At 39.4% G+C, this 15,773-nt stretch overlaps 1 protein-coding gene across 1 annotated transcript in view; it reads right to left on the bottom strand.

Annotated features, from left to right (window-relative positions):
• LOC306754342 (nucleosome-remodeling factor subunit BPTF-like) overlaps positions 1–15,773 on the bottom strand; it is a 45,831-nt gene that overhangs the window by 18,976 nt on the left and 11,082 nt on the right. Inside the window, exons 5-21 of the mRNA XM_079238323.1 lie at positions 15,461–15,712; positions 14,752–14,946; positions 13,703–13,888; positions 13,344–13,519; positions 11,901–12,080; positions 11,455–11,636; positions 11,080–11,211; positions 8,975–9,104; positions 8,174–8,309; positions 6,989–7,276; positions 4,684–6,730; positions 2,231–2,355; positions 1,858–2,010; positions 1,452–1,602; positions 1,230–1,269; positions 836–1,061; positions 480–629 (exon numbers count right to left, since the gene is read on the bottom strand). Of these exons, the coding sequence (XP_079094449.1) occupies positions 480–629; positions 836–1,061; positions 1,230–1,269; positions 1,452–1,602; positions 1,858–2,010; positions 2,231–2,355; positions 4,684–6,730; positions 6,989–7,276; positions 8,174–8,309; positions 8,975–9,104; positions 11,080–11,211; positions 11,455–11,636; positions 11,901–12,080; positions 13,344–13,519; positions 13,703–13,888; positions 14,752–14,946; positions 15,461–15,712 (4,749 nt within the window). The remainder of the gene's footprint in view (positions 1–479; positions 630–835; positions 1,062–1,229; positions 1,270–1,451; positions 1,603–1,857; positions 2,011–2,230; positions 2,356–4,683; positions 6,731–6,988; positions 7,277–8,173; positions 8,310–8,974; positions 9,105–11,079; positions 11,212–11,454; positions 11,637–11,900; positions 12,081–13,343; positions 13,520–13,702; positions 13,889–14,751; positions 14,947–15,460; positions 15,713–15,773) is intronic.

Raw genomic sequence — 15,773 nt, 5'->3', positions numbered from 1 at the left:
AAGGCAAGTGAAGCTCTTTAAATCCATGCAGTTACAAACATATAAAGAAAAATTTAAGACCATAGTGTTGCCAAGCTTTGGGATTTTATGAAAGAAAAACGTGTATCTGCTCATTTGAAATGATAATAAAAGACAAAAGGAATGTCTTATTTATGCCAAATTTGTGCAGTTCAACTATTTGGGCCTGGGATGGCTTGCAACAACATTTAAAATGAAAGAAGACCTGCTCAGTCCTGCAAAAGCCCTGTGTGTGCGGTTGGCACATCTGCTTACAATGGCATGCAGCTAATGCACCAGATCTAATGTGACTTCTTTGACACATCTTAAATGTCGCAGGTCTACGTCTGAGGTGAAGAAACAAAAATAAACATGCATGTATCCTGAAATGCTCATGGAAGGAAAGAAATGTGTACACTGCATAAATGTAACTTGTGCCCTCTGTCCACCTTTGAGGTGTGACTTAATAAAACCAGCTATACCTCCTTGTGTAGTCGGCACGTTGACCGTGACGATCTTGCTGTTTGCAGGTAGAGGAAGCTTGGTGGTCACAACCTTTCCACTGACAGAGGTTCCTGTAATGTGCAAAGTGTGCCCACTAGATGTGGACACAGTGGTCTCGGCACCGGCTCCTAATAAAGAAAGCAAACAAATAAAATAAGGCAGTAAAAAAATGTTGTTATTACTGTAAATAAAATCTAATAAATATATCTTGAAATGAAAGAAAATGTACAAAACAGAAAAGAAATGTAAGATAAGCCCCTTAAAAAGCAATAATTGTTAAAGAAAGAGTGAAGATATCTATTATGATTTGTTCTTGTGTTCAACTCCGACAAACCTTGCGTGCTTTGACCTTGCTTAACCCAGGTTGCGAATGACTGCTGGAAGTTCTTGTTCTGTTGGAATGTGACAGGAGAGCCCATCTTGGTGGACAGCACCACCTTGGCACTGGGGGTGCCTTGGCCTGAAATGGAACCAATAATAACTTTGGGCGTGGCGGCAGGTGTTGCAGGAGTTCCACTTGGAGTAGCGGCGACTGATCCTGGCTTCTGCTCGAGACGCTTCTGAGATGGTAAACAATGTGGAAAGCACAGAAATACAGGAATGTAAAAAGACTTGTGCATTTAAAGAATATCAGTTCAGAAAAACAGAAATATATCCTTTTTTAGAATTTGCATAAAAATGAACATAGAAAATTTAAACTAATATCAGTAGAAGTAAAACAAACTCACTTTTGCCTGCTCTGCAGCCTGGGCTTTCTCTTTCTCCACCCTGCAAAATACGCATAAAATGTTCACATTTGGAACACAAAAATGCTTTTTTTTGGAAACTTAATATGTAAAAATAAAAAACTAAAAAATTATAACAGGAATTAAAATTAGCCTCTTCTGTCTGACGTGTTTCAAAATAATTCTGACAGGCAGCTTATTGTGTGTTTCATGTGACCCTCTGACCTTTCTGAGAAGGCTCTGATCTCCCAGAGGTCAAGCTCCTCTTCGGCCACCCAGGTCTCAATCACCACAGGGCCTGTTTGTTTGGCAGGCTCGGGCTTCTTGGGCCGCAAGGCACTGGAGCGCAGACCTTTCCTCTGAGGGGTGTGTGTTTCTGGGATATTCAACAGGTGGGCATATATATAAATTAATAATAATAGCGTGTTTATATTTAGTTTTTTATGAGGTGAAAAGGGCAAAAAAGTGTTTCTGTTTCATATACACGGTAAAAAAAATAGGCCTCATACACATTATCCGACGTCTACATTGAGAAAAAAAATATGTATAATTATTCCTAATAGAAAATTAACAAAGACTCACAAATCTTCCTGAATCAAGTCTTTAACTTAAAAACAAAAGTGTATTTTACCTTTTGGAGTCTCAGGCACTCCCAGGGGACAGATGATTTTGCGAATGCAGTATTCTGAGCGAATGCCATAAGGTCCCACATCACGCCGCTTTATGATCTCGGTGGTGGTGATTTCAGTATCTGACGTCTCTGTGGCAATGAGTGGGGATAGGGCTGGATTGGTATGGTGATGAGAAGAAAGCCCAAAAAAAAAAGAATGGAGGAAATACACTCCAATATAAGACCAGTGACACCCCAATGAGACTGAGAAAAATAGTTTTATTTTATTCTGAACTGCTCTTTTGAACCACGTAAGGACAAGAGCGAGCTCAAATATGTATAGCAAGAACTATTGAAATGCATGGAACATGCTTCGGAAGAGTAGACAGTGTACCTGTGCGGGTGGTGCCAACAGCTGCCGAGGGTTTGACAGCCATGTCGTCCCATCTTAGACAGGCCCACAAGAGTCTCAGCATCAGGCTCACTCCAGCCAGAGACTTGACAGTCTGCAGCCGGTACCTAGATGTGATATCCAAAGCAAGTATTAGTTGGAAATAAATGCAATCCAACATTTACAGAATTCCTAAGAGTGTCTATTATGTGCATTTTGTTGTACATCAATAGATCAGTCAGTTGATGTGGGTTAAAGAAAACACACTGCTGCACAAGGATGGAACTGAAAGGAGCCGAGTAGAAACTGACTGGGGTAGTTGGTGGGGCTGCAGTCCATTCAGGACTGTTTCCTTGAAACCAAAAGAACACCAACTTCCATTTTTAATGAATAACTGCATGCATTAATCTGAAAGTGGGACAGATTTTATCGCATGCTAAAACACACATCAAACAACAGTTCAAAGCGTAAGCTTGCACATATTTCACTTAGCCCTTTTAAATTTACATGGACAGGATGTCAACCACCAATAAATAATTTCCAAAAGACGACATAAATCTTGCTAGCATCTTTATGCCCGGGAATTCTGTTCAGACTATGAATTTGGCACTTTAGACATGGTTACTTAAAACATCTTGAACATCTACAAAAACATCATCATCACAAGACTGTAAGTGTGTATGGGGTCTGGTAAATATTCTGCTTCCCATGTGCAACCACAGGCGGAAAAATATGCATGGGTTGCCGGGTTTGGTCAGTACACAAAGTGAACATCGGGACACCTCTCAGACCATCGAATGATTCACGTCTGCTACGGAACTCTGAGGTCTAGTCAAAATAACCAGAGGTCCCTGTGTCACACCAAACTGGGAGCTACAGCCTCACCCTGGGCCAAAGCCACAAATGGCAGACAGGCAGGAAGAGGACATAATGAGCAATAAATTAACACATGGCCCAATGACAAAACTGAGGGAAGACTTAAAGGTGAATAATACTAGATTTAATCCCACATTTGCTTTTAAATATGACAAATGTCCCGTTGAAGCTGTAGCAGTTTAAAGATGTGCGTGTCTGGTTGTTGTGTAATTGTCAAAACTTTATGCTGAGAAAGAAAGCGCATAAAGCACAGCAGGGAAAGAGGTGATTCCTGTGGTGGTGAAAGAAATTTAATTTTCTAGGAGTTGCTTCTCAGATCAACCTCAAACATTTTCAGAGTAACTTTTTGGTCTCACTTCATTTTTTTTCCCCTGGATTAAGGCAGCATGATGTTGAATGACGCAAAATTGTCAACTGTGGTCACATTTTGAGAACAACTAGATAATAAAGAAGGGTGTGTTCTGATGTGGTGCTGATTGAGTAGTTAGTATTCAGTGGGTGGGCATAGATTTTTCAGTTTGCCATTAGATCAATTGCCCACTCATACTTAACAGAGCAATAATGAAATGTTTCAAAACTGGAATTCACAAGTCACTGACTAGGCCCTGCAATGGACTGGCGAGCTGTCCAGGGTATTCCCCGCCTTTTGCCCAAAGACAGCTGGGATAGGTTCCAGCTTCCCCGTGACCCTTTATTGGACTAAGCGGTTAAGAGAATGAATGAATGAATGAATGAATGAATGAATGAATGAATGAATGAATGAAGTCACTGACTATGAAAGAAAATCTCAAGCACTATTTTGAAAGCTGCAGAAAAGAAGTTTCATTTGATTGATTTGAAGCATGAAACTAGGCTGCAGGGTGTCACCAGAACACGGTGGTTCACTTTATGTTGGTCATATCTTTTTTTTTTTTTTTTAAAAAAAAAGCACCCTTCTGTGGGAAGACATAGCTGTCTGCCAATTAGTTACATGAGGCTTTTGTTTGCAGAGTCAGACAAGAAACAACGTATGATTCACATAATTTCAGACATTACATGGTAATGCACTGGTTCTTTATCAGTCCTTTATATTTAACAATGTTCCATAGTCATCATTTTGTTCTTGTGTTTTGGGATCTCCAGAGTTCTTTCAACAAAAAGAACCCAATTTAAAGAAAAATTTACAAAGAGCTGTTCTGTTATCAGTTCTTTAAAATATAATTTCCTCAGCAGTCAGTAATAAAACAATAGTCTCAGTAAATTATTTCTTGAGTGCTGAGTAGGAAGGTGTTTTCTTTAAATACAGTCACTTAAAACCAAGCTTGACAAACCTAAAGACCCTAAAACCAATTATTAATTTTCCAATTTAAATTTGAATGTGCTTTATCACCACTTTCGACATCCATTTAAGTATACAGAGTCCCAAAGTAAATCCACTGTTATGTATCTGTCTCCCATTAAAAAGGCCCCCTTTTGCTTCCATGTGAGTGTCCTCCACATTTGGACTGAATTTGCACACAAGGAACGCCACCCATAGTTTTCAAATAGACAACAGGGATTAAAAAGTACACAAGAAAAATTAAACAACATAGTGAATTTACCTCCAAGTGATGCCAAACGTGGGCCTGGGAGAAGGATACGGCCAGATATCGAGTGCTGGTTTGGCGTTATAACTAAACACCAACACCTCACGGAATCCGCCTCGCCTCGCCAATACCTTCAAGTCATCGTGTGGCAGTACAAAAATACTCCTCCGGGTGCTCTTGGTGACAAACTTGCAGTAGGAAGGAAGAGCTGTGTCAGAGCGTGTCTTCTTGGTGCGGGAGAATTTGAGAAGGCGAACGCGACCCTTTGTCAAAGACGAGTCTTCCCGCATCGTCACGACAGATGACACTGACGTTTTACCACTGCTGTCAGTTGCAGACTTACTGGCAGACAGCATGGCTTTGTCTTCTTGCATCACAATTTCACTCTGGCAGTCTTCTGACTGATCATCAAGCCCAGAGGAACTGATTTTGGTCACAGTTGTTTTGGTCATGGTAGAAAGGGTAGACACTGCGCTGCTCATCGTTGTCACCACAGGCATCGTATCTTCTCCACATGACTTTAACGACACTTTGGCTATTCTAGTTTCGGTAGAAACTACTGTTGTGGTGGAGGTGGATGTTGTGGTTACCTGGCTGATGATGGTCTTGAGTGGTTCTGTTGACACACTGTTACTACTCTCCTCTGCAAAGTCATCGCTCAGACTGGACTCCTCTACAGAAGGAATAGGGGAGGGAGCCATTTTTATGATCTTGACTCCAGGGCTGTGTTTGTTCTCCACAGAATGAAAAGCTGAGGTGCTGTTGTTCTGCACAATGCACCCAGTATTAGCTCCAAGTGTGTCTATGTTGTTTTCAAGCTTTGTTATCTTCAGAGGAGGCTTGTAATCCTCATCAGACATCGTTATCTCATCCTCAAATTTAGTGCCTAGACTTTGTTCTTTTCCTTTATTTTCTACAGAATCATTTACAGGTGCCAAATCTCCGTTGACTAAAGGCTTCTGGTGCGTGCCATCTTGCAACGACACACCCACTCGTTGTTCCCCACCTTTACCAATGCTGTTCAACTTTGTCTGGGGTCGGCTGGTGAGCACACCATTATTAGAGCTCACTAAAGAGTTACACATTATGCTCTCACTTCCATCATTACCATTTACCTGAGGCGGAGGAGGAACTGGCTTGGACGTTTCATCAGCTACTGTTCCATGATGCCCAGTGTCTTGCAAATTTTCTTGGTTGTACTCTAGCTCCAAGCCATTTTCCTCCATGCCTGAACAAACAGAGCTTAGAGTGTCTGGGTTTTGCCCAACAGCTTTAAAAGATGTGTTTTGAGTGTTTTTTTGGTCGAGAACACTCAAGAGTGTCCTTAAAGAGTCAGACCCTGTGTTTTCAACACATTCCGCCTTTGCCACATCTGATGTAACACTGGCTACTTGTTGCTCTAATGAGCTCCCCCCAGCTGCCATTTCTTGCATATCAGACACTTTGACAACCTCTTTGTCTAAATTGTCTGACCTAGTTTCTTTTGGCCTCATAGTCCTTTCCACTAAGTTTTCCTCCAGTTCTTGGGGCGTGGAGGTGGTTTGATGTTCTGATGAATCAGAACGTTCACCTGTACTTGAATGTAAATTGTCTTTGAGCGATGAATCTGAAACAGGAGAGGGAAAGTTAGAGAGTTCAGCTTGTGTTTCTCCTTCTTGTCCTCCGGCTTCTCCACCCCCTGGAGTTTGTACGGTGGAAGATTTCTCCTCCACTTTCACAGCGCTTTCACTCAGTTTGAGTGGCATCTGTGTCAGAGTGTGAGGCTTGAGCGGCGTCCGTGGCCGAACTGGAGTGCTCAGAGCAGGAACTGAACTGGATGAAACTAGGGTAGGTTCCAGAAGTTTGGATGCTGACACCTGCTGCCGTTGCCTCTCCTCGATCATGTGCTGCTTTACTCTGCGCTCCAGCAGGCTGTCCAGCTTGGACATCTTCACCTTCTTCTTGTAGGGAACGCGGGTGAGGAAGCCCTTGCTGACATCTACAACATCATAGTTGAAAGGTTGCTCTGTAGCCTCTGTATTCTCCACTTTTACAGAAGCATTATCCTCATGACTGACAAACCCTGGAAAGAAAATCGATCTAGACTTTAAATCACATAAAATTTAAAGTGCATCACATTCTGTGTTTTGATTACTTTCAACAAACATCATATGTATGTCTTCAGCTTAGAACCAATGACATTAAAACTAATTTTTTGTTAAAAAAAAAAAAATCAAAATATTTACTATTTTCATACCATTTATTACTGCTTACTAGGTAGTAGTAGTAATAATAATAATAATAATAATAATAATAATAATAATATAATATTGAGTTATACTTTGCTCTTCTTCTGACTGCAAGTCTGTTTCATCCACTTCCATCTTTGCAGGAGATGCATTTGCTGGTGGTTCCTCTTCCTTCATCTCTTTTTTATCCAACTCTTCTTTCTTGTCTTTCTCCAACTTCTCATCAGGCTCCACGTATTCAGCAAGTGGCTTAGCGCAGTCTGTTGAGTTTTCATTAATTGTTTCGCTGATTTGGGCAACATCACCCTGAGTTTGTGGTGCAGCAACACTGGGGCGTCGGCTCAAGTCCAGCAGGGTACATTTTTTGCCAAGTTTTGCATCTTTAAAAAAGATAATAATGACACAGTTAAGACAAAAGTACATGTTGTATAAAATTGAGCCATTTAGCAGCACCATAAATCAGTTATTATTAGGGCTGGGCATGTTAATGCATTCAATAATAAACAGCATTGTTCTTTTGTAAGCACATTAACACAGTTCTCTCTTTTACAAATTTCTGGGTAACTAGCTCTGAACACAGAAAGCTGCATGCAGAGGCTTGCAGGCGAATGCCTCCACCTCTCATGCCAATTTGGCAGAGTTTCTGATGTAAAAAAAAAAAATACCAGAGCAGATTTAACAATATGAAATGTTGTTTTCTGTCTGTTATTGAAGAAAGCAGAAAAGGAAGTGACATGTGTCTCTGACACGTACTAATTCTGCCTTGCTTTGCCTCGTGTTTGGTGAATCTTGGTCATAGCAAGATGAAACGTACAGTTTTGGAATCTGTCAGATGTGTTTTTATTGTTTGGATACCAGTTAATTTTTTCATATAAATACTTTTAAAGAAAAAGCATATTGCAGGTGTAATATGTGATAATCTCAAAATTTCATGCGATTTAACTACAAATAAAAACTGAAATTGTTGAACAGCACTCATCAGTAGCAAAACTTTTTCATTTGCTGCACTTAATACAAAAAGCCAAAACCCCTGAATTGTTTTGATTTAGAAACTTGCTGAGAAATCATAATACATAATTTTATGAGATAAAAACACAATAATTAAGAGGCTTTTTCATTTCTCACCAATGCATAGGCCTAACAACAACAACATCATTGTCATGGCTGAAGATCTGAATCATGAACTCAAAGACCAAGTTTAGTTGGAAGCCATTAAAAGGAAAAACAAAGAAGTAACAAAACATTTTTTATAGTTCAGAAAGTATTTTGCTCCACACCTTCCAGTTCTTTTCGATAGTTGGCGTTAGTGTTGCCAGGAAGCTTAGGGACGAATCGTGGCACATAGGTCTTACTGATCCAACTCCAGCCCCCATAGCCCGTAACACGGTACTCCTCTCCTTTCTGCTTCCACACCTTTATATAAGACAAGAAAGGACAATAAGATTGTAGAAAAAAATATACATTTGAATGTAATGTAAACCTTGGAGGGAAAGGGAGGGATGCATCACATAAAGAACCTGAAAGTTTGGAGGTTTTTTTGGTTAACATACTATTGCTAATTGCCAAAGGAAATGGTCACAGTGGTGCTTTATTTGCTGAATCAAAGAGCCCTTGATAGTCACTCACACTGAGCATACAGAGCAGTGTTTGCCACTGCTAGAATTCATTTTCATGTCTTTTAAGTTTTACTGGAGATAAAGATTATTTAAAACCATTATGGCAGTCACCCTATTATCAGCTTACACAACATTTAATTCATATTAGCTTAGAAAACACATCAAACAGGTAAGTATGGTTTGGTGGTGGTATCACAGACTATATGAACAGCTACTTTTTTCATTGCTGCAACCAGAAAAGGTTGCCACAGAATGTTAATTATTGCTCCCGTTTTAAAGACAACAGCAGCAACAGGAAATTAGTATTTTATAACAGTGCCCATACTAAACTTAGAGGTTATTTCTGTTCTTTCTAGCATGGCAAGGTGAGACAATTTGTTATATGTTAACTATCTGAAACTTAGTTGGGTTTACTTTTAAATGATTTTAAAATGTTAGCGAGTGAGTATTTATGTGACCTACCTGGTGCTTGATAGGAAAAGTGTACTTGACCCAGGTTGCTTGTTGCATTGTCTCCTCATCCTCCAGCTTCTTTTCTCTCTTTTTGACTTTCTCTTTCTCCTCTCGCTCCATAGACGTCATGCGGTTTAACCTGAAAAGATTTAGAAATGCTTCTTTTCAGTTAAGCCTGCTGTTATTCCATCTTAATTGATAAACTGTGTATAACACAAAAAAGGCAGGACGTTATGTTAGGACCATTTACAAAAAACCTAGAGCAAATTCACACTGCTACTGTTTGATTTGCTTTAAATGAATTGTGGTCCACTTCCAGGTATGGGATGGGTTGGTGTTCATTGCTGAAGTATGAACACCAACGTGAAGTGATGCAGACTGAAGAAGCTAAATCTGGTTTGCTTGAAAGCTGGTGGTCTCAAACTATCCAGCAACCAAAAATAAAAACGACTTTGCCAACCATAATAAATCATCAAGAAGAAGAAGCAAGTGATGCAGATTATTTTTTGGGTAGGAGGAAATATAATACCAACAGCATATGTTCAGAAAATGTAAGTCTTGCACTGGTCCAGTTTTACTGATCTGAATCAAGTATGATGACCAAACTCACAATGTTGATATCATCTATTAACATATGGACCTGATCTGTTTATGTATAACTGGCAACCCGACCCACACGTTAACACATTAAGTAATTGTAAATGTACCCAGTCCTTACTACCTTACAGTCCTTACAGTCATTACTTTTCTTATTTCATTCTTAGATTTCACTGGATTCATGTTGTTTTGACATTTTCATTTATAATAAAAAAAGCAAAAACATTACAGTAAATGTATTTGAAGGTTTATTTTAAGCTTAAAATATTTTTAGCTTAAGATAAGCCTAAAAATATTTAACATAAGCTTAAGATATTTTTTGAACTTGTATAATATTACGGTGAACCATATATTCTGTTATTTTGCTACTTGGTTGCTTAATTCATTTGACTGGGAGAATCGCTGCATAAACCAGATAGCATCCATTATGCATAAATTCAGCTGCGTTCTCTGATCCTTTAGCACAGAACCAGCAGTAGAAAAATACCTCTGTGGTGAGAAATTTCTACACCATCAGGGAAAAGTTTGGAAATACTCCTGCATTGTTTCACAATGTAAGCGAGTCCGGCACCTGATCAGTATAACACTCATCATGTCCACAAAAATAAGAAAGAAAAGAAGGAGAAAGAACAAAAATTTCCATGACCCCCCTGCACTAGATAAATATCCACCAGCATTTAATCTGTCGTTTTTACATGCAAACTTGTGTTTTTGTGCCCTATACAGAGCAGTTGTTATAACTTTGTGACATTGTCCAAGCGGTTTGGTCTGCTTAAGTTAAGTGCAGTTTGAAAACAAAACTAAAACAAGGTGTGAAATTTTTGGAAATCCCTGCTGAATCAGACCGAGTCCACCAAACAATCCCTGTGTGATGCCATCTAAATGACAAACTATGCAAACAAATGTTGTCTTCATAGTGTGATGCATAGAAAATACTTTTGTATGAAGTAATATCAAGATAAAACACATCTTTCTGTTCATTTCTATATTTTTCTAAACATTTTTATTTTATCATTTTTAATTTAATGGAGAAGTATAATGTGATACCTTGATTCAGGAGGAGAAAATGATTTGCACTTGGACGAGTTCCATGAAACACAAAAATACAGACTTGTCAAACAGGTTTCTGAGACCTGTTTCATTCTCACTTGCTTTGATGCTGACAGACACACACACATTCTGGTCTAAACCTTGTGAGATCTTGGATAATAAGCTCTTTAAAGGAGCTTTCTGGTGTTGAAGTCGTAGTGAAGGCAGAAGTGGGTGTTGCTGGTTGTGGACCTGCAGTCCAAATATTATTCCACACAGCTAGGGTGGGCCTTTTGATCTGATCTGGTTATGATAGTTTCTGCCTGCTGAACTGGGGCACATCCCAGTACAAGAGTTCAATACATGCACTGAACACATGTTTTAGTTGTACAAGTACTTGCAAGTTTTACATTTGAAATCAGTTTGAGAAATCTCACTATAGTTAAGCGCAGGTTTACAGAACACACAACATAATTATGTTAATTTACCTGGTATGTCCCAGTGAGTCTTTCCAGACAGGCAGCATAGCCACAGGTTTGATGGCACACTCCAGGATGGCCAGAGCCAGTGCAAACTCTCTGGCCTTACTGCACATCTGAACAGCTTTGATCCAGTTGGTCCTGCAAAACAAAACAAATAAAATTTTTTTGCATGTTTCCACTTCTTCTTAGACTGGACTTCTCTTACTTTCTCAGTGTGGACATGGTCTGATTTGACTTTGCTGTCATTTGTACACGGAAGATTAAATAAATTACAAAAATAAGAATAACCACTGTTTCATGAACTGAAACGAATACTCACTGAAGATTTTGTAGGGTTGAAGAAAAAAAGTTAAAGCTTCACAGAGATGTAAAATTTTATACCTGTGTGAGGACCAGTTGGGATGCATGAATGGTGTTGGAACATTGTTTTCAAGCTGGATTATGGTGAGCCTCAACGTGGAGATGGTCAGAACCTTTGAGCCATGAATAGACCCGTTCCACTTGAACTCTCCTGCTGGTGTCATACAGAATTTGTGGGAGAGATGTCGCCTTTTGTCATGGTCCTAATAAAGAAGAAAGTCTTATTATTAGCCAAAAACTGACTCAAACAGCTCAAATTAACCTATTCTCTATAAGACACACATAAACAGACATTTAAAGGTTGAACAACTTATAATGTGCTCCAAACGAATATGTTTTGGCAGTAAGGGGGAGAAACCAAATATATAGAAAATAAACAAATAAGTTTGAAGCCTGGAAGGTTTTTCAGCCGGTTATTCTGTGGAGTGACAGATGAGTTATTGGCAACAAGTGTTTGTGCTACTTGCCTCTCTGTGCTGGTGCTTGTTGAGCGCCAAAGCATTCGTGCTGTACTGGTTATGATAGACACGGTACTTGCCCTCCTGCCCAAGCTTGAAGTACTGGCTGAGGGTCCCCTTCATCACTACTTCCTTGCTGCTGCGTGTGCTGACACGGGTAATGTCGCCTTGTGCATTGACTACCAATACCTATAGAAGTAAATCAATTAATTTGAACTCAATGCAGGTATTTAAGGATTTTATGCTGAGAAAACAGACGATGTTAGTGGACACATTTTACATATTATTAGACTCCAAATGATCCTTCAGCCGCAAATTTAGATTTTCATTTATTTCTTAAATAAATCAAAATGTTTCTTCAAAGTGAAAAAGGGTGTGTCAATAAGATACTATTATGTATTAAATTGCTTAATGAAAAAAAAAAAAAAACTATTTCTAGGCTTGACTTACATTTTATGCAAAAATAGCCTGTCCAAAATCATTCATACCCGTTTAACAGAAAATAAAAGGTTTTAAATCATCCCAAATGCTGATCTAAATTATTTCCTTCTACCCTGATTAATCAACTTCTTTTTCTCATCTGGAAAATGAGGAAGACTATTGGTCTTCGGTTTCGTGGTCAGATGGAAAAAAAAAAAATAGAGATATAACCTAATAATCAAATCAAATCAAGCTTTTTTTTTATTGCACTTTTTATGCAGAAGTATATCAAAGTGCTTAAAAACATAAAAAACTGTTTCACACTTAAAAAAAACATAGACACACACAACCCAACACTTCCTCTGACCATTTATGCCAAAATAAAACCTACTAATTTCAGGATTTTATCTCTGTATCTGGCTTGACACTGCTGCGAGGAAACAACATCTGGGGAATCTGTCCATGTCAGGAGCTGCCCCAGGAATGACCAACAGGGACACAGCCACAGGTAACGCCCAGACCAGGGGAGGCCGGGGTCCACGCCACAGCCATATGGCTGCACTGTAGAACCCTTACCAACAACCACCACCAGGACGACCCCCGCCACAATGACCCCACCTGTGAAACAGGCGCGGCTCCCGACACGGAGGATCCCCATGAATAATGCCATGGCCTTCATTTGCAGTAAACAAAAAAAAAAAAAAAAAAAAAAAAAAGAATCATTCAATCCCAAGAGCACCATCCCCGCAGTCAAGCATGGTGGTGGTAGCATCATGCTTTGTGTTGTTTTTCAGCCTATGGACCAGGCAAGTAAACTGCATCATGAAAGAAGAGACTTGCATCAAGATTCTCAACAACATCTGACTGTCTGCAAAGAACCTTCGCATTTCACAACAGAGGAAATTTCAGCATGACAATGACCCAAACCACACATAAAAATAACTCAATGTCTACATTTGCCAACGGTATGAATAATTTTGATCCTAATTGCATTATGAGTGGAATAAAGCCATTTTCATCTGTGGTCCTAACCTCTCTCCCCTCTTTGAAGCCTCTGTTGGCTTCATGAACAGCAGCCGCAACCTGTTGACTTTTCATTTGGCTCAGCTTGCTGTCCGGGTTCCTCAGTCTGGTCACCATGCGAGTTGCTGCAGATTTCTTACTGCTTAGACTTGTCATGTCGCCATTTGGTGAATCTTTGCTGTCCCCTGCAAATGCAAAAAAACAGTTCAACTTCATTAAATTGTAAATTTCACAGTAAGCTTGTTTTTGAGTCCGATAAATAAGGAGAAAGACAGCCGTTGTTTTTCGGGCATCATTTAAGCTTGCAATGTCACCTTTATGCAGTACATCACTACTTAAAGAGAGTAATAATGTTGTAACAAAAGGACCTGTGTCATCAAGGCTCGCCAGGGATGACTGGGAGGACCGGTCAGCTAAGTCTGGAGGTTCAGGACCCCTGGGTGGGACACCAGCTCCTATGCTGCTGTTACTGTTTTCCTCGCAGGGCTGGCAGGGGTGACTAAGACTGGGAACACCATCTCCACAGGCAGGGACAGAGTCTGATGATGGTTTTTCTATCAAGAAAAAAGAAACAAGAAAAAAATAGTTTAACACTGACCATTAGATAAATTATGCTTCTGTGCAGTTCTTCCTTTTATGACCCATTTCAGATATTTCTTTTTATGAATTGCTTTAATGACTGAAAATAAATACAAAGGTGGGTGCAACTGAAATCTTGTTGGTGAAAATAAAAAAATCATTTTATCGGGTCTTTAGAAAAAAAGTACAGTCTGTGGCTCCCTCTGCTGGTTTGCAATGTGTAAATGCATGCACCACCTGACATTAGCAGGTGGATAATTAAGCAAAGAGCTCACAAGAGTTGTGCACAAATGATTTTCCAAAGCAGAACAATTAAAGGGTGAAGTTCTGCAAACTCAGTGGTTTACTGTCTATATTATGACTTCATAATTTATTCAACAAAAGCAAAAGCTCCATAAAACAGTACATCATCCAATAAATCAATGACAAGCAAAAAAACCAAAAAGAAGTTCTTGGTTTTTTTTTTTTCAAATCTGTCTTCTGTCCCTTGAAGCACCATTTTAGTTATCCAAGTTGTATAGACAATACCATGTGACATCAAATCAACTAAATACAAACATATATGAGCTTAAGAGCAGATTGGCAGCAAAGTTTCTGCATCTGAAGCCACAACAGAAATAACTGAGAATTGAACACAAAAGCTGCAGATGGAATAGGAGCTACATGCAAAGAAGCAGGTTAAGAAATGATCGAGAGTGGCACCAAAGCATGAGGAAATATGGTGAAACAACCCCAACAGATATATAATAACTGTCCAGTGTGGCTGCAGAGCGGCAGAATAGCAGACTCCCAGTAAAGCTCAATGAGGGCAGTTTTACGCTTGAATGTTTCTGTATACCTTCAGTGTTGTTAGACACCTCCACCCTGGAGCATCCCTCTGTTCGAGCTTCTACAGAGGAAGCCAGGTGCTTTGGAGCTGCAGTGACCAGACTAGAGCTCAAAGTGGAGCTTAGTGTTGGCGAAGAGGTTTCTGGATGTATGGATCCCTCTGAGATACTACCGCCTTCTTGGACAGTGGGTGGAACTTCACCAACTATAGACCAATAGTAGTAATATTGTGAATATTGTTTGCAATAAATAAATGAGTTGTAAACAATGAAGAGAGCGGATAACTGCAACTGGCAGATGAGTAACAACTTCTACAAAAGATTTAAAGTTTACACATTTCAGCCAAGATGGTCAAACGTTTTCATGCTTCATGAGGAAAAACTTATTTCTTTCTTTAAGCTTCTTTTTTGTAAACAGTGGACAATATTTATCACGACATTGATAATTAATCATCATATGATCCCTGAGTACCAATTTTTTAAATTAAAAAAAAAAAAAAAAGTATTTCTAACATTTCAAATGGGTTTAAGAGTATGTTTAAAAGATTTCTTGATCAATAACTCATAAAATCCCTATGACAAGGTCTCTCTCTTTTTTTTTTTTTTTTTTTTTTTAAATCAAGGCCAAGCACAGATCATGGTGGAACTGAAATTTGGAAAAAGCCTTTGTATACACATTTAATAATAGCTTTATTTTTTGTGAAATATAAACATAATTACCTCCAGTTCTGACACCATCCCCTTTTTCCTGTGCAACTTCTTCTTTTGTTCCCTGGTCTTCCTTCATCAGATCTGCTGTTCTACCCTCCTGCTGCCACTCATCCATCAGCTTGGTCTCTTCATCTTCCTTCTGTGCATCTCCCTCTTTCTTCTCCTTCTCAAGACGTGCTTTCTGGGCCTCCTCGGCCACCCGTCTTTTCACCTCTTCCAGCTCCTCCTCCTTCTTGGCACGCAATCGCTCCAGGATCTCCTCTGGATGAGGAAAGAAGAAGAAGACTTAAACAGAGGAAATAAAAAAGCCATGGGGAACAAG

The sequence above is a fragment of the Telmatherina bonti genome, assembly GCF_933228915.1.
Source record: "Telmatherina bonti genome assembly, chromosome: 3".
Taxonomy (NCBI): domain Eukaryota; kingdom Metazoa; phylum Chordata; class Actinopteri; order Atheriniformes; family Telmatherinidae; genus Telmatherina; species Telmatherina bonti.
Note: the sequence above shows the minus strand (reverse complement) of the source record. Positions and strands in the feature narration are given on the sequence as shown.